Source organism: Lissotriton vulgaris, chromosome 6, assembly GCF_964263255.1.
Source record: "Lissotriton vulgaris chromosome 6, aLisVul1.2, whole genome shotgun sequence".
Classification (NCBI taxonomy): domain Eukaryota; kingdom Metazoa; phylum Chordata; class Amphibia; order Caudata; family Salamandridae; genus Lissotriton; species Lissotriton vulgaris.
Genome location: NC_141694.1, coordinates 1,764,620,556 through 1,764,643,546, shown reverse-complemented (window position 1 = coordinate 1,764,643,546; position 22,991 = coordinate 1,764,620,556). Strand labels below are relative to the sequence as shown.

At 44.1% G+C, this 22,991-nt stretch overlaps 1 protein-coding gene across 1 annotated transcript in view; it reads right to left on the bottom strand.

The window, feature by feature from the left end:
• ELP3 (elongator acetyltransferase complex subunit 3) overlaps positions 1 to 22,991 on the bottom strand; it is an 805,914-nt gene that overhangs the window by 600,662 nt on the left and 182,261 nt on the right. The window contains exon 8 of the mRNA XM_086928018.1: positions 4,655 to 4,816. Within this exon, the coding sequence (XP_086784144.1) occupies positions 4,655 to 4,816 (162 nt within the window). The remainder of the gene's footprint in view (positions 1 to 4,654; positions 4,817 to 22,991) is intronic.

The window sequence follows — 22,991 nt, the reverse complement described above, 5'->3', positions numbered from 1 at the left end:
TTTATCTTTTCTCAGAGGGCTCCCTCTGGGGAGACTGGTGTTCTCGAGTCGGAGTTCTTTCCCTCTGTCGAGGAGACCTTCCTCTGGACTGGAAAACTTTTTCCTTGGGAGTGGATTGTTTATTTCCATCCCAGCTCTTTTTAGGAGTGTTTGAATTATTTTTAATAAATAATTTTTCAGGATTTTCAAGCAGTTGGGGTTTTACTGGTTTTCCACCCAAGCTGTCTCTACCTAGTTCTTCATAACATTTTTCTATAATTCTGGCAAGCTCAATTGGTTGATCTGTTACATCTGTTTCCTTCAACTTCTGTCGGATCGCCACAGATGCTGCTTCTCCTTTTATGTTGGCTAGTAATATAGCCGAGTCCTGCTTGAAGTCTTTCAGTAATTTCATACCAAGAGTTAAAGCAGGTTCTGGACCGTATTCATTCTGAATCTGTTTTAGCACTTCTGGTATTACCGTCATTGACGGAACACCATGTGTTTTCGTGTAAATGGAAGCAAAGACTGTACCCCAAGTGTCACAGTCCTCCACGTGTGGTGCGACCCCCATTGGAAGGCAGATGGTCAGAATTCTGTGTTTCTCAATAGGGGTAGTATTTGGAAATACTGCCTCTATTTGAGTAATTTTCTGCGCTAACCAGAAAGGAATTTGTTCCCGTTTTATGGGTGTTTTACCAAGACATGATTGTATGTTCTGTGGTGTAATTTTATTGGTGTTCCCCTGATGAGGGGTCAGCTGTGGTACATTAACAGCTGTTTGGACTGTAGCAGTCCACATTACATATTGGACTAATTGTCTATGTATTTTAATTAATGTTTTTAGCTGTACTAACAGCTCTTCTTTTGACATTTTTGCAATGCCCGGATGCGGTGTGTAGCCCTGCAAGAACCGGCCACGTTGCTCCTGGTCTACCTAGTGGACCGAGCCTGGTAATATTATCATTATGTTTTAGGGCGCCTTTAAACCAGAGCAGATGCTCTTGGAATTTTAATGGGATTTCAATCTCCTCGAAAGGAGCGTACTCTTCCGGTGGATCCCCTATTTTGTAATAGAGGAACTCGTGTGTTGCGGCTGGAAATTTATCCAAGAATAGAATACCTCTGTCTGCCAATATTCGTGTGCCTCTATCACGAAGACGACTGTGCCACCTTGTGTGGCCAGTCCATTTTCTATAAGTTTTGACGTTATACATTTTCTTATGTTGACCGGGATGATTATTGCACCCGGTTCATTAACACCGTCGGGACCCTGCTCAGTCGCATTTACTGCAGCTGCAGCGGTTCCGTTTTCAGTGTCTGACATTTTATTGTCAGAAAGGTTTTCCAGAGCAGGTCTCCAAGGAGACAAAGATTAGGTGCACAATATTTTGGAACACTGTATCCTTCAACGTTGGATAAACCAGAGCTTTACATAGGAATCTCTTCCTACTAAGTTCGGGCGGATTTTAACCTTTCACCCACTCCAGACGTCTATTGGAGTATTTACGGTAGAAAGGGGTCTGTGTGAAAAATGCACGACTGAGTTACTCTAACGTCTTGCGTTAGTTTTATCGCCTTACCAAACGTTGGGCGCCATGTAGTGTTGTTCCTATTGTCCCTATAGGTCCTGCGCATTGGAATAACAAACAGCAGTTTTGACGTAGAAGTGCGGTCTTCCAGGTCTCTACTGACTATGCTAAACTTAATTGGGTTTGTTACCAACTAGCTCAGAGGTCACTGGAAACTTTCTTGACTGAATAGGAAGTGATCAGCTTCCCTGGTACAGACAAGAAGGGATTCAGTTTTCCAACAACCGCATAAACATGACAACTTTGCTCCTTAGAATAAGAGTCAATCTCTAGAGTCGTGTGAAACAATAGACAGTTATTTTACTCAGTCAGTTGTGCAGATTACTTTCACCAAGATGCAGAGAAACAGAGAGACGGGCGTTTTCAATAAAAAGGTATTATTTATTGAACAGTCTTTCTTCTCATGCAAGAGAAATGAATTGCCACAATTGCAAGACTTGTTATTATAAAAAGTGCGAACAGTAAAATGAGGATTGCGAAATAATACTTTAAAAGCATTGATATGGTTTCTTAGCCATACAATGGTTAAAATGAATAAAATATATACATTCATATATACATTTGACTAACGTACTCAACTGGTGCTTCTAACTACGCCTACCCCAGTGTACCTGACCTAAGCCCAATACTTGGGAGGGAGTAAGTAAGTAGCAGTTTTAGTTAAGTTGGTTTTGCCAAGGTTTGCTTCAAGAATTCTCTCTAAGGGTTTAGTCAAGACCATACCTCTGAAATAGAATGTTGGAGGTCTTGTATCTCCTTCCAGGACTCGATATCCCAGTCACTCGCAAGAGTAGGCTGGAAACGCCGGAGCTGGATTTTCTTGGCAGGAGAAAAGACAGCGTCTCTCTCAGCGCGTCAAGGAGGAGGAGGGGCAGCGTCCGTGGGCAGCTTGCATCTGCTGGCTCTGTAAGGGACAGCTGTTCTGCTCCTGTATTCACCACACCATCGCTATCAAATCATCGATGTCGTTGAGGCAGCGTTTGCTTAAGGCAGCGTTGGTAATATTTATACCTGAAAGGTGCCTTGTTTGACGTAAGTTTTTGGACATAAGACGTCAATAAAGATGTCACTAGGAAGTGATCGTCTCTCATTGCTCATTAGAGTTCTATTACTAATCAAAACATAGCAAGCGGGGCTTTCCCAGGTTGCTGAGTTTTATCTTGTTGAAGAACTCGGAGTGTAATCTAGGAATCTTAGATAGTGGCTTCTGCTGTGTCATTTGTTCTAATGAGCTGCAGAGGAAGAGATTCTGAAATGTGGCTCTGATCGTGTTAGGCCAGAGATGAGTTTCTGAAATATCACTCTTGATCGTTTATGCCATTATAGGGGTACAAATGGATTGTAGCCGTATAGGGGAATAAGGTCATAGTATTGATTGGGGTCCTAGATTAGAACGCGACAAAAGACTCAACTGTGCTTGCAATGAAGAATACTTTTTAAGCATAGTCAAACATAATGAGTTCAACAAAAATGGGTTCTCTATCAAAACCCAAGCAGGCTAATTTGTCTTTCACAAAGACATGAAACATCTGTACTTGCATATCTCTTCCTCCTCACAGTCCACTCTATTTGCGTCTTGGATGTTTTAAAGGATGAACATCAATTAAAAGCGGAGAGTGGTAACCTACTAAAAAATGTGCATGTGACTGAAAATATAATAATTACTCAAACACTCAAGGAAGTGCAGCAGCTGCAGATTTGCAGCAATATTGACTTTCTAATAGAAGACTCTTGATGTACAGCATATGGCATGCAGAAGGAATGAGAAATTCTTTTGTACACTGCACAGCCAATGGATGCAGCTAGGATGATATAAACAAAGTTACTAACTGTGAAACTTGTTAGATAGGATGCACAGAAAAATGTTTTCCACCAATACAGTAGAAAATGCCCATGCTGCTCATCAACATTGACCAATTTGGTTGAAAGGGTATGAAATTAATTCAGCTCACATATGCATTTGTTTTCACTCTGAAATACAATTTCCAGAAATAAAATAAGAGGTCAGCACAACGTAAATCATTTATGTAAATGGACAGTGAACGTAAAGAGTAAGAACACAGAACTAAGATATGGTCAGAGAGCCACAAATGAACAGTTTTTCAGGTAACGTAGAAATATAGTATAATGTAAATAAAACTTCTTTGATAAGCACAGACTCAGTGGGTAGTCAAACAATCTTTCATAGGTCATTAATAAGGCACTGATAATCTTCTACATCAAAGAGACACACAAGGAAAGGACAGCCTGTGTTTATGCTTTATCCTGCGAGATTTCAACTCTTGGGCACTTTTCTAAAATTACTAGCAAGCCGCCAGATCGCAATATGTTATTATTTTCAATGTGAAATTGAAACAAACACTCTGAAAGAAACAAAGGGACCGCCAAATCTTTACATGAAGAGCATAAAACATACCACATAATCTAATTATCCCAAGTTTAAAGACACTGATCTCAACATCAAACCATGCAGTGGAGTCTTCATATCTCCATAATAATAGACAAATCCAATAACGTGAATAGATTATGACACATAGAAATTGAATTTTAATTTGTGGATTTGCCAAACCAGATCAACATCGCAAAATAACTTTTTAAAAGTTACTATCACAACATAGTGAGGTAACAGAGTCTGTAGAGGAATAGTTTCATGAAGGAGATATTCGCCAGCACAACAAACCAGAAAGAGTTCAAGAATACATGAAATGACAGAAAACAGTAAACATCACTAAAGCAAATGAGATTTACACTGATGTCTTCAGATGTTCCCAGAAGAAAGACGTGTGTTATCTAATTAAACTAACTATCACAAAATGATTTATCTGCCATTTTTCAAAAACTCTGACCAATGGAGAACGTAGATCACAGAAGACCTCTACTTTTTCATTCACCGTCTACAACATCTCTATAACCTCTTACATTATGTCCTCTTATATTTAGGAAATAGATATGCTTGAGTGCCAATAGTTGGGAGAAAGAATGGGCCTGAACCTGCTCGCACAACAAATTAGACAAATATATATGCACAGTTTAGTTTCCAAATGAAATTGTCTTTCTGATTTTCCAAGTGATATTCTCTTTACCTGTTGGTGTCCCTGGCAACATCTTCATAGACGCTCTGCACACCGATCTCCAACCTAGTACAACCGTATGACAGCATGTCACTCAAGTGTCGCTTCAAGCAGTAATCTGGCCTGGTCTCTATTGTTATGCCAACGCACTTGGTGTTACTCCGCTCAGAGTACCTATGGTGAAAGCAAAGCCATGTTAAAACCAATTATTTTGACCATCGAGAGAAAGGAAGAAGAAGTGAACATTTCTCCAGCGTCTCATTACTCAAATGAAGGAAGGAACGTTCGGTAATATGGCATATGGAGTAGGAGTACACATGGAGTAAAGCATCCCAAAAAAGCACAGTCATTTTTATTGTAACACTACAATATATGTTCTAATTTTAGTGGTTCAAAATACAGAAGATCATTATAAACATGGTCCACAGTTCTCCCTCCCCCATGACCTTACCATACACATAAAAGGGTTTTTGACCTCTGCTTAATCACTCAAGCATATTGTAAATTAATTCGAAGGGCCTCATTAAGACGTAATTAGTAAAAGGGAATCTGCCAAAAATTGGCTGACGCCTCACTTGACAATCTCTTTACCACCTGCCTCAATTAGAGTGTCAGAGAAAGCAGTCCATCTGACAGAGGAGCATTCCCGACTAGAGCATCCATCAGCCCACCTACTTGCTTTGCTACTGTCCAGAAGACAATACTTGGAAAGTCAGCACCAGGGCACTAAAACAATGAATGTCCCTTACGCATTGACCAAAAGTCCCAGCACAACAAGGACACTGATTGTACAATTTTCGATCTAGTTTACAACTTATAGTAATGTCTATTCAAGTCAGCTTCAACAAGAGTTCAAATAAATTTACTCTTTTTTGCTGTATTTAACTATTTAACATATTACATATGCAGAATAAATATTTTGCCATCTTGGTAATTTCCTATTTCAACTTTAAACTTAAATAATTTATCCTTGACAAATCATATTTTTTTTAATAGATTGGAGTTTTCACAATATATTTTGAAGATGAATCCATTTCAGGTCAACACTGATACTATCTATAGGAGTATAAAGAGCATCACCTTTCAATGGTTCTTGAAACAAACAAAATGGCCAAAATGCAGTTGAAATAAGGGCTCTTAATCGACGTTTCAAACAGGATAGCGGATCACAGCATGCACCTAGGATTAGTGATGACTTACAGCTGAGTGTTGTTTTTGAAACAATTCCCATCCTACACTGGAAAGGGAGTGGATTCCACCCCGTGTTGGGTGCACAGCTTAAATGTCCATTGCATCACAAAAAATGCCATCATATTTTTTCCTTCTTTTATCCAAATCTGTTTTATTTGTCATTGTGAATCAAAGTTTCATCATTCCTTAATTGTTTTTTCTTTTGCGCAGATCACAAGAGAGGACGCTTACATCTTCACTCTATTCTTAATGAAGCAGACATGCTCATAAGCCTTATTCTGCACCACGACAGTGTATGTAAGTTTTGTACACATCCATAAAAGTTTGCTTTATTCAATGCATTTCGGGCCCTCAGTCTGGCCCTTCGTCAGGGGTTTATCTAAAATGCAAAATACAATGTGTAAGACTATGTTCTCGCCCATTATCACTCAATCTCGGGTACACACAACAACCCTCCCGGCTCTCCCAAATCAACGTTTTTCCCGCTAAAACAAATAGCCAACTGCTACTATTTTACTAATGAGTATCCTTCGCTCAAAACAGCATAGTAAAGAAAAGAGGCAAGATTGATTGGGAGGGGATACAGACGGGGTGAATAGTGTGAGAAAGGTGGGAGTTACGTAATGCTGAGGGTGGTTGGTAATATGAGGGGCACGAAGAGTGAAAGGGTGAAAGGCACGGAGGAGAGCTAGGATACTCATTAGTAAAATAGTAGCAGTTGGCTATTTGTTTTAGCGGGAAAAACGTTGATTTGGGAGAGCCGGGAGGGTTGTTGTGTGTACCCGAGATTGAGTGATAATGGGCGAGAACATAGTCTTACACATTGTATTTTGCATTTTAGATAAACCCCTGACGAAGGGCCAGACTGAGGGCCCGAAATGCATTGAATAAAGCAAACTTTTATGGATGTGTACAAAACTTACATACACTGTCGTGGTGCAGAATAAGGCTTATGAGCATGTCTGCTTCATTAAGAATAGAGTGAAGATGTAAGCGTCCTCTCTTGTGATTTGCGCAAAAGAAAAAACGATTAAGGAATGATGAAACTTTGATTCACAATGACAAATAAAACGGATTTGGATAAAAGAAGGAAAAAATATGATGGCATTTTTTGTGATGCAATGGACATTTAAGCTGTGCACCCAACACGGGGTGGAATCCACTCCCTTTCCAGTGTGGTATAATTTAACATAGCGGTTGTGGGCTGTCCGCGTTTCCTGGGGAAGCACGCGACCAAAAGAAAAAAACAATGGAATAAATCAAATACAAGTGAAAGAGAAAAAGGTGTGCACCTTGTGAATCCTTACAGTACAATTCCCATCCTGCCATCAAACCAAGCAGCCTAGTGGTTCGTATACTTATGGAGCAGGTCTTTCCCTCCCATACACATTGTAATCGCTGTTTTCCCTATGAAGAGAGCCAAGTCTAATGGCACCCACTAGAGAATGTTCCCCTTACTGTGAACTGACCTATCGTAAGGGCTTGGTATTGTCTTTATTAGCTGCTGGCTGCACTCATTGTTTGTCTCCATGTAGATGGTACTAGATGGTTCTCTAAGCTCTTGAGTGGTCGCTCCAGAATTGTGTTTTCATATATGCAGTCATATGTGCTATATTCTACAACAGCCATCTAAGCTTTAACGACCTTTCTACATACCCATTCTGGTTTGTGAACACGGACACCAACAAGGCCTGTGACACACACATATCTGTGCATTGTGCCATAAAGGAGCACCAGGGGGCGCGGTACATGAACTGTGTACATTGGCAAGTTTGGTCAATCAATGTCAACCATTTCAGTAGCGATTGCAACCACACAGTTGATGAATCCGTAAAAATGTCACCAGATGGCGCAAAACTAGGCGGGAAGCCTATAAGTTTCCTGAACAACTAGGGGCTATTATGCATTTTCAAGTTCAGGTCATATTTTTAAGCTGTACATTTGACGTAGCAGTTAGATCTGAAGGAAAAATCGGCCAGTTTGCCAGTTGTAAAGCACAGTTTGGTAGACAATGTTCGAAAGCATTTCAGCAACCCCAGAAGCCTTTTCTCTTCTTTCTACTACTTCTGCTCTGTACTGATGAAGGGATAAACTCAGAATCACTTGTCTAGAGATAACAGCACTATGCGCACCAACTTTGGTGAAAAACTACGGCAACTTTAAAGTAAGCGTACTGCATTTACAAGAATGCAATGGGGTGAACTGTGCTCGGATGCGAGGCAGTGTGCTCCCTCCCTCCTAATGTTTCAAAGTGGGTGGGGTAATCAACTTCTGAAAAATATAAATGTAGTGGTAGGACCAATATACTACCTAACAAAGAACCATTACTACCTATTTCAACACATAGTGATTCAAAAGGGATCCCAATACTAAGAATATTACCTTAAGAAACAAAATACACACTCAGCATACCCTATTCAAAACATTACCAACAACTGATGATTTTCTTGCATGAAAGCACAGGAAAGACACTTTATTCACTTTGCCAGGGCGATCTCTCAGAGAATACTGTTTATGTAAAACAAATGCTCTGCGACACTCTGTACGAATCACACTTCTATGTAGTATCTTCTGAATAAACGAGGCTCACCAATCATGTTCTAAAACGTTTTCTGTGCTGATTGGATCACATGTGCACAGTGAAGGGCCTCTGGAAGCACTTCTTTCCTTTAAGTAATTCCAAAGCACTTTGGTTGGTTCTGTACTTCTCTTAGACCCTCGCCTTCAGCCGAAGTGCTTTATTTGAAACACATACATTTGAGTGTGAGAGTCAAATACTGTTCCTAGTGTCCCTAAATGTGTATTTGCAAATATAAGGCTGTTTGTAACTATAATTTCCTCATGTTTTCCAGAGTCTATCAGAGCAGGGGCAAACCATATTCAATCGGGCTGGTACATTCCGATAAGGGCAGATATATTCCACACATGACCGCTCCTTCACCAGACTTCTGTTCCAAGACGCACTTTTAACCAAATGGATCGGGGTTGTTTGTTTTTTAATGCTCTCCTTCTCTCTGGAAATGTCACTTTCCTCAGATTATCCGCGCACAAAAGCAAACTTCAATCCTCTGCCAGTTCGGTGCCTCTTGGATAAAGCTCATGTGGGAGTGAATGCATGAACCTTGAAAGCAATGGAAATTGAAGTTCTCCATGCTTAGGCTGACCAGTTTAAGTGGATTGGAAACTTTCACTTCCTATTCACTTAATGTGCCTCAACCGTGTTAAGGACACCCAGTTGTGCGAAGTCAGTTCAGATCCCATGGCCTTACAACCACTACAGATTCTTTCTGGGTTGAAGTGAGCCACGGATCTATCAACCCCAAAACATTAGCTGATCAAATGGTTCAATGTACTTAAGGCTCACCACTGACATGCAGTGTTCAAATCTTGGGAGGACAAACTCAGCTTTCATCTTTCCTGCTGAGATTAGTAAATGGAGTACCATTAAATTTGGTAATAACTACAATGCTCAGAAGTTTGAAAACTTTTTTGTCAAGTCTCACAAAAATACTTTCGGCGTCCCAGCATCTAGAAAAGTCTCACGTGTTTTGATCAGCCATGCGTGCAGACCATGATTATAGTAAAATCTCAAACTGATGACAAAGCTTATCACGACGAAACAGAAAAATGTTTTCAACTGTCAAGGAGCAATTAGCATCACTCGGTGTGACACGTTTATTAACATTTGTGACTATGATAGGGAATAAGGTGTCAGGGAGGTTAGGAGAACAACAGCTCTCTTACCCAGTCTAGCAGTATCCCTGGTATTGTCAAGTCTTTGCAGACCAGGTGCATTTTCTATTGTTCCGGGAGACAAACAGATAAATCTATGGTTACCCCCAACTTTACAGAGTATGTAAAGCAAACCGAATCATACTGTCTGTTGAGATGTTTCAAACGCTGGCTCAGTCGATACACTAGATGGATGTCTTCTTGCCCACAGCTAACACAGCTACAGAGGGATGGGTCCGTGCACACGTTAATGGTGTAAGGAGAGCAATCTCGCTGTAGCAAAATTGCACATACATTGGTGTGACAGTGTTATCACAGTAAATTACACAAGAAGAAGAACATTCAGGAGTATAAATGGTTCCTTTTTTTTAATTTCTGAACGATTGCCCAGCCAGGCTGGGCAATCGTTCACAAATAAAAAAAGAACTATTAATACTCCTGAATGTTCTTCTTCTTGTGTAATATACTGTTATAACACTGTCACACCAATATATGTAAAATTTTGATACAGAGAGATTGCTCTCCTTACACCATTAACATGTGCACAGGCCCATTGTTACTTTGCTGACTGTGTGTCTATTTTCAGGGGTTCAGGGTTAGACCCCACCTGTGGCACGTCATATATTCATTGTAGCTACATACTAACGCACACCCGCCGCAGGCGCCATCGCATAACGCATACGCATTAAACCCTGTCCTTTGTAGATAGAGAGGCATGTTTCTTTAGCTCTTGAAAGAAAACACATTCATGAGAGGGCAGGTAGGACTGCCTATAGCTCTAGAGTAGACATATATACACAAAGGTTTTTCCCAAAAGAAATGTTGTTGCACCAGGGACCCCAAGAAGACACAAACACTTCTACACACACAGGTAAACTGGTTTCCAGCAGCTGCTATGGGTTCATGGTGGTGTGAAGGGTAGGGGAGGGGGCAGGCAGGAGGTAAAACAAGCATTGGCATAGCCAATAGGTCTCGCCTTTGGGGCGGACGAGCAAAATAAGCACGTGTGTGCTTGGGCAAGTGCGAAATACAAGGCGTGAGGTTGAGAGAGCTCCGCGGGCAGCAAGCAGTTTCTGGGAGTGAGGGTCCCGCAGGCAGCAGGCTCTGAGCGTGAAGGCGTCTTAGGCTCCGGGCTTGAGGGTTATGCAGGCAGCAGGCTTTAGAAGAGGGGAAGATGCAGGAGTGTTGTTCAAGCAATAAAAGTCACAATCTGAGCTAAGCAAGCGACAGTCACAGTGGGGTAGTAAAAGTCAGGACGCACTTACACAGGGAGCAGGCTATGAGAGGGAAGAGGAGCACGCACAAGCAGGGAACAGGCATAGGCGTTCAGGGAACAATCAAAAGAAAAAGCCACTGTCTGATAGGGAGCAGTCACTAACAGGGAGTACTTAGGGGCACAGAGAGGGGTCGAAGTCAGAGCAGTAACAGAATAGGAGCGTTACAGACATACAGCTGCCACGGCTAGGGGGCAGTCTCTCGCAAGTAGGGAGCAGTCACAACTCTGGAGCAGTTACTAACAGGATGACATTAAAAATAAAAATACCACAGCAGCACAGCATCGCAAGAAAAACAAGAAGACCGTGAGTGGGGCATGCGCACTGCAAGGAATGACTGCGAGTGGTGCACATGCACTGCAAGGAATGTAAGGAATGCAGCTGCCACCCTGCGTGTCGCTGCTCGCAAGCAAAACTCTGTGGGAGTGAACATTTGATGAAGAGGTGGGACATGCGCCCGCCTAAAGCCATTTGCAGGCTACGAAAAATAAATGACACAGGCAACTACCAACCTAATGCGTGGGGGAAGTCCTAGACACACGGAGAAGTTTGGAGTGCTCACAAGAAGCCTCCCATAGAGCAGCACATACGGGCTGCACTAGGCTCGACCTAAAAGGGAAAGAAAGAAAACAGCACTTACCTGGCCGCCCCCTCTCCTCAGTTCTTTGTTGAGGACGCTGCAACAGGAAACACCCAGGCTCCCACTCTGTCCCAGCCATTCATGACGCTGCTGATGAAGCATCATGATTGGTCTGCGTGCCGTAGTTCAATAGTCAGAGAGGGTGTGGAAGACTGGGCATGTTCTCCATCCAGGCTGTAATGCAGCCTGGGTGGAGAACAAGCAAAGTGCTCATGATGGTTTAGCTGTTGCAAGATGGCTGGCCAAATTGTCATGCGCACTTGAGTGCACATACCACTCCTCCCCCTGGGGGCTGACAGCCCAGCCCAGTCCTACCCCTAAAAACAAAATGGGCCAGTAACGTGAAAATAAAATGATAATGGTATGTTATTTTCATTTTATTTTTCGTGTGGTGCGAAGCTCTTCCGCCTCTGCAGAGGAGCCGTCACTCCTGGTTTACGTGAGGGATCCTCAGCTCTTCCTTATCAGCTTTGTTCAAGCAACAAGCCCTTCTCTGGAGAAAAGCATAGTGGTTATATGTGCAACAACTATTAAAAAAACAACGCAGTTATGAAAATATGGACCTTAAAAGGGTCCAGGTGATTTAAAATTACCAAATAAAAATGAATAAGAAAAATGTTGAAAAATAGGAGAGCACTGGAAAATGCCAATTGTATTTCTTGATAAAAATGATAAAGTGTCTTCTCAGCAAAGTATCTTGTCAGCAGCCATTCTACTACAGCCACCCTGGGACTGTATGTTTAGATGGACAAAGTTGGTGATTACTTCTAATAAAATTTGTTTACCTTTGGAATTAAACTCTTTATTGACATTGCAAACATTCAGAGAGGCAAGCGAGAAGGGTGTAGCCGGTGAAGACTCAATGAAGTCAGATACATTGAGCAAGCAGACTTGCCTTAACCTTGAACTACTTGTTAACAAGCTCAAAGTGAGGAAAACCGTAAAGTTAAAACAGCCAAGTTCAGATCTTTTTCAATGACGCTCAGCAGGCTGTCTCAATTCCTCCACAGTTTTCCCAACTAAATCCAACACGTTTCCACATATATAAAGAAAAGACCTCAGATCTTCAGAGCCAGTGTCAAAGACTCAGTCAACATTTTCCAGTTACAGAGAGATCCCCACAACTCTGTTTTCAGACTTAAAAGCTAGAACCATTTCCAATTGCTCCATAAGAATTCTTCCTCAATCATTTTCTCTAAGTCAAGACTTTCTGCACCCTGAAAACTAAGGAGGGAGTTTACAAAGCAGCAAACAGCATTCACCTATGAAAGCTTGACATGCCTTAGCCTTGTGGCCTGTGGGTCAGCAGGAAACTGGTTTCACCAGTTGAGTACATTGTGAAGTTCACAGAAGTAGTCACCTATATCCAATGGTCTTTTGCAAGGTTACAGGCATGAATGTGTCAGTACATTTTCTTTTCTCTTCAGTTCTAGGCAGATGCTCACCTTGGAATGGATAAAGTAGGGAATTTTCAAGGGTAATCCAGCCATGCAATAAGATCTTGTCATCCCAAATGCAATTCAATGGATTCCTACTCCCAGCTTTCCACCAAAGTCATCTACTTTCTATACCAGGTACATGCCTTCACCATCAATATAGCCATAACCAGAAAGAATCAAGCACTGCATTAACCTCCTGTCAGAAACACATATGCCTCATTTTGCAGAAAAGTGCAACGCCATGAACCTCTATTTCAGTGAACAACACCAAGCCTGTTTCATTTCTTATGCCCACGTCTCCCAATAGAAAACCTGCAAAGGCCGCTTTGTCAAAGCCCTATCTCTCGCAGAACGTCATACTCACCTACTGCAAAGCCACTTCTGATGAGAATGATGTCTTACCATCTCTTTCATCAAAGCTCTCCTTGGGACGCTCTCTCGCCCCTACTCACCATTGTCAATGCCTCCCTGACTCAAGGCATCTTCTCAGTAGCTCTCAAGACAGCAAGGCAGACACCTAGTCATCTACAGTACATCACTCACCTACCATTTATTTGCAAGATAATTGAAAAACCAGTCTATGTTAGCCAAGATCACAGCAATGCTACCCATTTCTTGCATGACGACCAGTCTGGTCTCAGATCACGCTGCAGCACAGAGACTGTTACCTTACACATCATAGACGATGCCCTCCACAAATAAACATGATCCCTGGCTTCTGATATTCCTGGACCTCTCAGCTACCTTCAACACAGTCAACCATCTTTATCCTCATATACACCCTGTAGTAATGGGATTCATAAGCTATGTCTCTTACTTGATCTCCTCCTACCTTTCCAATTGACACCAGTTTGTTTACATGGGCATCTCCAGGTCTCAAAGGATCCATGTCACCGGCGAAGTCCCTGAGTGCGTAATATGGTTTACGGTTACCTTCAATCTCTGCATGGATAATAGCAACAAGATTGACCAATATGGTGAAGGCACACAACTCTACTTGAAAGTCTCCTGTGCTTCAGACATCTAACATCTCAAACACTGCTAACACATCCTCCAGACCTGGATGTCCAGCGCCTACCAGAAGCTCAACCCAACTAAGAATGAATTCCTGTTATTTGCCAAGAACAAACAACAAATAGTAATAATAACCTGGCTCAGTGACATGTACATCAGCGACTTTCAACCCCAATTTCACGGAATGCTAAGTAAATAGCCTTTACCTGGACAGCAACTTTACCCTAAAGGAACACACTGCCAAAAACACAAAGATGGCCTGGTACCAAATCTCTCTTTTAAAGAAAATCAAACTGTTTCTTCCAGAAAACGACTTCAGAACTGCTGTTCAAGCCCTAGTATCTGAATGGTTGGAACGCTCTGCTCCAGTGCCTCTATACTCCAAACTGGCATGCATTAAGAGCATCCTACAAGATGCAGCACATCTCAACCAGCACCTAAAGAAATATGATCACATCACTTCTATCCTAATGGAATTACGTTAGATCCCCTTTCCGGCCTGCACTACATTAAAAAATAGACGCATAGTTTACAAAGCCCCTGCTTATCTTGCAGACAAGCTCACCATCTCTTGGGTTTCTTGGCACACACGTAGCCAGGAAGCGATCAGACTGTAGACTTAGATGTGTGAAAAAGAAAACAAGCATTTGCAATGCAATAGGTCTCGCATTAGGAAAGTTTGAGCTATTGGTATTGTAAATGACACATTTTTTATCTATGTTTTGTATTTTGAAAATAGCGAAATTAATAGCTTTGTCATTTACAATGCCAATAGTTATAACTTTCGCAAATGTGACACCTATAGCATTTGTAATGCAATATGTATTGCATTTACGTGACTTACATGTATTGATATTACAAATAACAATGGCTTTTAATTGTTTTAAATAATTAATACTTAAATAAAAGTTATTGTAATTTATAATGGCAATAGCTTAAACTTTTGTAAATAACTTTTGTGAAGATTATGTTCAGTGTATTTTATTGTGACGAAAATCCAAGAACAGAAGTGAAATATTAACATCTTTTTGTTACATTTGTAATAAAGCTTGAAACATAGAGAGAACATATTTGAACCAGGTGTTGTTGAATGGTTGCACAGATTGATGCTGTGGTGGCGCTGAGTGATGTTGTGATGGCGAACGAGTGATGCTGTGGCATTCAGTGATGCTGTGGTAGCGCACAGTGATGTTGTGGTGCCCCTGAGTGATGCTGTATGCTATGCTATGCTAGGTTTCGTTTTGCTATCCTATGTTTTGTTATACTATGCTATGTTTTGCTATCCTATGGCATAACATAGCATAGAGGGGGGTGAGGGTGAGTCAGGGTGTGTGAGGGTGAGGGGGGTGAGGGTGGGTGAGGGTGTGTGAGGGTGAGGGTGTGTGAGGATGAGGGTGAGAGGGTGTGTGAGGGTGAGGGGGGTGAGGGTGATGGGATGTGAGGGTGAGGGGATGTGAGGGTGAGGGGATGTGAGGGTGAGGCGGTGTGGGCAAATGTTTTTAATAAAACCATTGATGCATGTTTATAAGTGACTGTATGCCACTGTACTTGGATTATAAAATAAATGGTGTTTCAATTCCCTAATTTAATTGTACTTATTTTATCGACCTCATGGAACCTGGGAATAAAAGACTAAACTGGCCCTGCCACGTATCAACCATGTGACCTGCAGATTACGTGCAGATGTCAGCAGACAGGGGGGTGTAGGCTTGTGTGTTGCGACTGAGAAATCTATTTATAAGTGGAATCGTCGCGCTGCTTTTGGAGTGAGGAGACTTTGCTCCATTAAATCGCTCGAAGACACGTGTTTCACCCTTCAGTTTTGTTACAAATTTTCCTTGACACTACACCAACTCTGTATTTATTTATCCCGTTTCTGAAAGAGCACCCACGCAGTAAGAATTAAGCACCCGAGAGTGAGGCCTCCCAATCTCGCCACTCCACTGTGGATTTCTGAAATCTGCGTGTAATTCGTTTAGTGTGTATTTTAGACCATTAGGGGTTACTCCCTGGGGTCCGATGAGATTAAAAGAACCAGCACTGGCTGAACCAATTACAGCCATTTACAGGGGGAGCAGGTGACATTATCATAATTTAATTAGGGGCCGTGGGTAAGAGTGTCTCCTTCTGGGTGAGTGACATGTCGGTGGCAGAGACTACATTGTCATGTCCCCCTATAAATATCTTCCATGGGTCAGACGGTATTCATGTTTTGGGGGCTTTGACATGCAGTGAGAGAGGGCATCTGTATCACAAGGGATTGCCTGGCCATATGTACTTCCCAAACGCCTTCTGAAAGGCTGGTGGGGCTGGGAAAAAATCAGTCATAGATGTTTAAAGGGAATTTATTTACATGTATGAGCCTTTGAACGTCCGCTAAGATTGTTGCATAGTCTGCAAAAGGGCCCAAGAACCTCTGCCGAGTCAGTGTCTCTGAAAGACCGGAAGGGCTGGGGTAGAGTCTAGGACCCCGCATGCACACTGGCCTAGTGCCTTTAGGTCTGACCAGTTATTCCTGTCACAAAACATGACAAGAGGCTCACATATTTGTAAAACATTTCTGCTCGCCATTTTTTTTAGACCCTAGTTTTGATACCATAGTTGTCAAACAGAGCTAGTATTAATTTGGGGCAGCTCAATGAGCTGATCATCATCTTACACCTGAAGCTATTTGGGATGTATCCTTCCACCTCCACTCAAGTGTTTGCTGTAACCTGCACGAGGGACAACTTTGCATCTAAAGACCTCTTCACTTGAAATAACAAAAAAAGTATTCTGTAAAGAAGGCAAAGGAGCCTTCAATTCACTCTTCCTTTTGTTGGTTGTCTGGATTTCATGAATTTACACTGCACGCTTAGGTGCCTTAAACTAAGACTTATTGTTTTACCAATGTGTGTTACTTGTAGAATAGATGTTCCTTTCTTTCCCGCTCACGTGCTCCTACAGCTTGTTGTGGATGAGTCTAACTGACATTCCGTGTTTTTTGGGGACAACCTCCTTAAGGGGTTAAGCTTTCCTCCTCACCCATACTCGCCCTAATGGTATTAGAAAAAAAAATGAATAAGAACAGAAACGTGTCTGACATCATGTGAATCTTATTTTCTCCTATATTTCTTTTATTTTGCTTTAATTCCCTTATGGCGTTTTCTTCTGCAGCAAAGTTGTTGTTTTACAGCTCCTTCGGGGAACATTTGGAAACAAGCATTGCGGCACCTGTGCTACACATCCGAGCCAGGGAGGAGACAGAGAGGGGATAGGAGCGCGAGGGCTGCTCGCGCATGCGCTGTTCCTGGATCTGCGGCTCGTGCACAGTGGCAGCGAGGCAGACTTTAGTGGGCTCCTGTGATCAAGACGGAGCCCCTCGCGGTGCTGCAGTATGCCGATGAAGACATTGTGGGGTAAGGGGGAGTGGGGGTGTACGTGCGTGGCTGTGCGTGCATCTGACGTTGAGTTTGTGCTATAGGCATATATGCAGGCCCAGTGTGTTCGCCTTCACCTCTGCTCTGACTCTCGCAGCAGCTCTCTGTCCTGTGCATTTCACTTTACGTTTGTTCTATGGGCATAAGCCTACTGTGCTTGCCCTCACCCCTGCTTTGCGTCTTGCTGCAGCTTCTTGTCCCGGGCATTTGACTTCACGTTTGTCTTATGGGCATATATGCAAGCTCACTGTGCTCAATGTGCGCGCCCTCACCACTGCTGTGCCTATCACTGCACCTCCTTGCCCTGTGCATTTTACTTTAAATTTGTTATATGTGCATATATGCGTGAAAGTGTGCTTCCGTCACCTGTGCTCGGTCTCTCGCGTTAGCTCTTTGTCTTATGCATATGATCTCACGCTTGTTGTATGGGTATATATGCAAGCCCAGTGTGCCCAATATGCACGCCCTCAGAGCTGCTCTGCTTCTTGTTGCAGCTCCCTGTGCTGTGTGTGTGCGCGTGAGCGGGGTGAGTGGGATAGGTGTGGGGGGGAGGGTGGTGAGCGTGCATGGCTGTGTGTGTGCGCGTGAGCTTGTGAGTGGGGTGGAGGGGGGGTGTGCGTGCGTGGCTGTGTGTGTGCGCGTGAGGCTGTGAGTGGGGTGGGTGGGGGGATGTGCATGCGTGGCTGAGTGTGTGCGCGTGAGCTGGTGGTTGGGGTGGTGGGGAACGGGCTGTGAGTGTGTGCGCGTGAGCTTGTGGTTGGGGTGGTTGGGGTTAAACTGTCCAAATACTTAGTAAAGTTGCTTTTGTTGCAAACGTACTGCCAAACACGTGTTTAGGTGCAGAAATTTGAAAAAGCAACCAGCGTCCTAGTAAAACGGCTTCAGAAACAGTACCTTTGCCAAGATAAGGGGGTGCACGTGGACAAGGCACATCTGTAGTTTGAGAAGGAAAGGGGTGTTTATGTACTGGCACGTGGTGTTGGTAAGCTGTTCACAATTAGTACATGCAATAGTATACGGACTTGGCAAACTCCGGGTGGCCGAAAAGGAGGCGGCAGATCGCCTGTACACGTGATGCGAAGGACAAAAGCGCGCACACACGCTGAAATCTGAAACGACCCAGCACGACCGCCCAGCAGCAAAAGCGCGCACACACGCTGAAATCTCAGACAGCGAAGCGCGTGCCCACACTCTGTCTCACATTCCCGGCAAGTCGGCAACATTAGATGCTTTGCTGACGCACTGCTAACACAGCTCGACCTAAAAAGCAGAACGCAGTCCGTTTCAATCTATGCACCCAGCAGCTGGAACAACATCCCGTATTCATCACGCCTGCCGCATATCCATAACGACTGCCCCATATCCATCACGACTGCCCCAACGCTGCTCCAATTTCGGAAAGAGTTGAAGACTCACCTCTTTAAAGAACACTACATCACAATGCATTAACTGCACATAACCAACCCATCTACCTTTCCTATTGTTCATTGCTTTTATGCTCTACTTTGACCCTGTGCAAAGCACCACTTACCTTTTGGCTGAGTTGGGCTATAAAAATATCAAACACATGCATAAATACCTAGAGTTCCATACACCAAAATATTCAACCCTGGTCTCAGCTGTGCAAAGTGTCTCTCTGCCGCCCACTTCCGCCCATGGCTCTTTCAGTGTTTTGTGCAGAAGCATTATTAAGACCGTTATTCACATATGGCCTTAGGGATTATGACTGCATAATGCGGATTGCCACATGGTAATAGTTTTCTAATTTTATATATACACATATATAACGGTGTGTTATTATATTTTGTACGATAGTTCACTTTTTGTTCATATATTAAATGTCTTATAGTCCTTTGTTTAGGTCTAGTGCTATTTTATATAAGTTTCGCGTGAGATTTTTCAAACGGTGCTCCAGAAATCACTAGGGCACCTTCTCAGAGTCCTCTGCAGAAACACTATAAACAGGGCTATATGTTCTGCGAGGCCCACAGGAGAGTACACTTTCATCCTTTGAGTTGCTACTCCGAGGACATTCAGACTGATAAGCTAGACCAAAACCCATATGCTGGTCCATGAAAGCCGAAGGGGGCTCACCCTTGGCTAACAGATATGCAACGCGAGCAGAAGGGGTCGGTGGCAGCTTCCTCCCGCGCTTGTTTGTGGCACAGGTGATCCCGCTAAGTTGCTGCTGACTCTGGGCGTAATTTTAACTTTAACCTTGGACAACACTGATTTTACAAGTGCCTGGGCATATTTTAGCGGTGCATTTGATTTTTATTTTTAAAATTGTACTGTGCTCCCTAGCGCACAGACCTACCTGTGAGGGCTTGCCTGGACTCGGTGACCCGACCTACCCACCCAGGTCCGAAGCAGTAATTAGTACCGTAGTGCAGAGGGCGTGGTAGGCAGAGTCAGGCACTTCCGGGTGGGAGAGTTAGCGTTCTAGCCTGCAGGGGAGGATCGAGCATAAATCCCACATGCCCCAGCGTTCGCGAAGCGGACACGCGCAGCGGGCGCGCCTAAGGCAAGCCTGTCTGCGCCCGTCCGCGGCCAGAAGGGCCTGGGGCCAGGACCCCTGGAGGATTTTCGGCTGTCCTCACCTACTCTCGTCAGGAGCTACTTGATCTGCGCACTGACATTATGCTGCAATGTAGGCATGGTACTGAACTTAGCGGGGGCGTCCTAGCTAGGGCGTGCTACCATTGTGGACATTCATTTGCCTGTGGGGCACGCCGCAAAGGAACCCACAGAGAGATTAGAGGCGCTCTTATTAACTGTAGGTCTCTTAAGAAACAAAGGCTGGAGGTCTCTGACTTACTGCAGGATAGGAAGCTGGATATTTTATTTTTTACTGAATCCTGGCTGGATGAGGACTCAGCCCCTGAAATATTGGAGAATCTGCCTCCAGGTTATGGGATTTGTAGGCTGGATAGAGCCAGCGATAGGGGGGGGGGGGGGGGGGGGGGGGGGGATTACGGTGATCTATAAGGGTGACATCAATTGTACCCTGGAGGCGACACCCATTTTGGATGGGGAAGTGGGTGTCTTCTCCATAATGATCAATAACAACTACATTATTAAAGGTCTACTGGTGTATAGACCCCCTGGAGGCAGTACTCAGTTCCTTGCCAGCCTTGTACAAAACTTACTTCCTCCGGCCATGCGTTATGACAAATTCCTATTATTAGGGGATTTTAATCTGCACTTTGATGATGCCTCTAATATCCAGGCCCAGGAAGTTCGCCACGATCTACGTACCTTGCATTTAATTTTAAAATCTGAGCTACCCACACATCGGTTAGGTCACTTGTTAGATCCTATCTTCTGCAAATGGGAAGCTTTGAAGGTTGATCCTCCGGAACCGTTTATCTGGACGGATAATTTTATAGTGCCATTTCATTTTGTTTGCCCTGGGGGCATTAAGCATGAGAAACGGGGTGGTACCTCCAAAAAACAGAGAAAGTGGGCCAAGTTCTCTCCTGAAAACTTTGCCGCATCTTTGATTCAGGAGGGCCCTCCAGAAGGACTCGGTTCTAATATGGATGGGGCTAGTGAAGCTCTGGACCAGCGTATTCAGCGTGCCCTGGATAAAACGGCCCGTGGTCCAATATGGGACCCGCGAGGCGAACGAAATCGGCAGCATGGTTCAATGGCGAACTCAAAGCGGCTAAAACTGCTTGTAAACGCCTTGAGAGATTATGGAGAAAAAAATTACTTGCCGGCACCCGAGAGGAAGTATAAAGACGGCTTGAGAGGGTATCACGCCCTGATAAGGAAAATCCGGGCAGCCTATTACACGGAGCGGATTGGCAAGGCTGATTGCTCTGCTGAAGAGCTCTTCCTAGTCTACAAAGAAATATCATCTTTGGCGTCTATAGGAGAACAGGATGTGGTTTCAGTACAATCCTGAAATCAGATAGCTGAATTTTTCCATAAAAATGTGCATGATATCTACTCTACCTTTCCCGCTGAGGCTAGGACGGGCTCCATAGGCAGGGAGCCATCTGGGGAAGCTGTCTTGAAAGAACACAGTTTGAGTGCATTTGCGGTTCCTGGGGGGGGAGCTGTTAATCAAAGTAGCCAGAGGGGTAAAATCTGGATCCCCACGTGACCCGGCCCCGGCTAAAATTCTAAGAGGAAATATTGAGGTGTTACTCCCGTATATCAGACACCTCTTAACGACATCATTTGAATCTGGCAGGGTGCCGATAACTTGGAAACAAGCTGTGGTCCTTCCTCTTAAGAAAAAAGCCCATATCAGTATGTCCCAGAAGAGCAACCTACGACCGATCTCTCTTCTCCCGTTTTTTGCTAAGATAGCTGAAAAGCTGGTCAACCAGCCACTCTCGGCACACATTGAGGCTCGCAGTCTCTTACATCCCACACAGGCAGGATTTCGAGCCTGCCACTCTACAGAATCTGCGCTCCTATTTTCCACGGAAGCCTTGCGCAAACACGTGGATAAGGGTCAGACAGCGGCACTGATTCTTCTGGATCTCAGTGCCGCGTTTGACACTGTGGCGCATCACACCCTGCTACAGTGTCTGAGGCAGGGGGGAGTGGCGGGGTTGGCATGGAAATGGCTGGAATCCTTCCTCTATGAGCGCAGCTTCTGTGTTGAGCAAGGACCCGACAGGTCAGAGGCTTTTGACCTGAATCAAGGGGTCCCACAGGGCTCGAGCCTCAGCCTGACCCTTTTTAATCTGTACGTGGCTCCGGTAACATCTATTGCGGAACAATTTGGGGAGGAGGTTGTAACCTACGCCGACGATACTCAGCTGGTTGTGGCTCTGACACAGCCGGCTGAGCATGCGGCGGGTAGGTTTGCGGCTTGCCTGCAGGGTTTGGCTAGCTGGATGGCCAAGAATTGCCTCAGACTGAATGGGGATAAAACCGAGGTGCTCATAGTGGGCAAGTCCCCATCCGTTTGGACCTCTGCGTGGTGGCCGCAGGACCCAGGGCCCCTGCCGGTTCCTCGGGATCAAGTGAAAAACCTTGGCATGTGGATCGACTCTAAAATCTCGTTTGACTACCATGCTAGGCATGTGGCAGGCACCTGCTTTGGCATTCTTCGCAGTCTGAGGAATACACTTGACATGCTCCCGATGTCAGCTAGGAAGGTCCTGGTCCATGCCTTGGTTAACTCCAGGCTGGACTATGGGAATGCCCTCTATCTGGGAGCAAGTACGAGTTGTCTCCAGAGACTGCAGTATATACAGAATGCTGCCGCACGCCTGATACTGATGATCCCTAGGAGAAGCTCTACCAAACAGGCGCTGGGGGCACTGCACTGGCTGCCTAACACCGCATGAGCCTACTGAATGAATGAATGAAAATGGATTTTTATAGCGCGAATTGCTGCCCTGAGGCGTCCAAGCGCTAAAGGAACCAGATGGAGGAGAATGAGGGTAGCAGACAGGGAGGAGGGGGGGTGGGGCTGAATTGTTAAGGGGATTTAAACAGATGTGTTTTTAATTGTTTGCGGAAAGAGGCAAGGTCAGGATTCGATCTCAAATGAAAAGGAAGGGAGTTCCAGATCTTTGAGGCGTTGAAGGTGAACATTCTTCCGCCTGATCTAGTCCTTTTAATTCTGGGGACTGTTGCCATAAAAGCCTGGCTAGAGCGCAAGTCTCTGCCTGG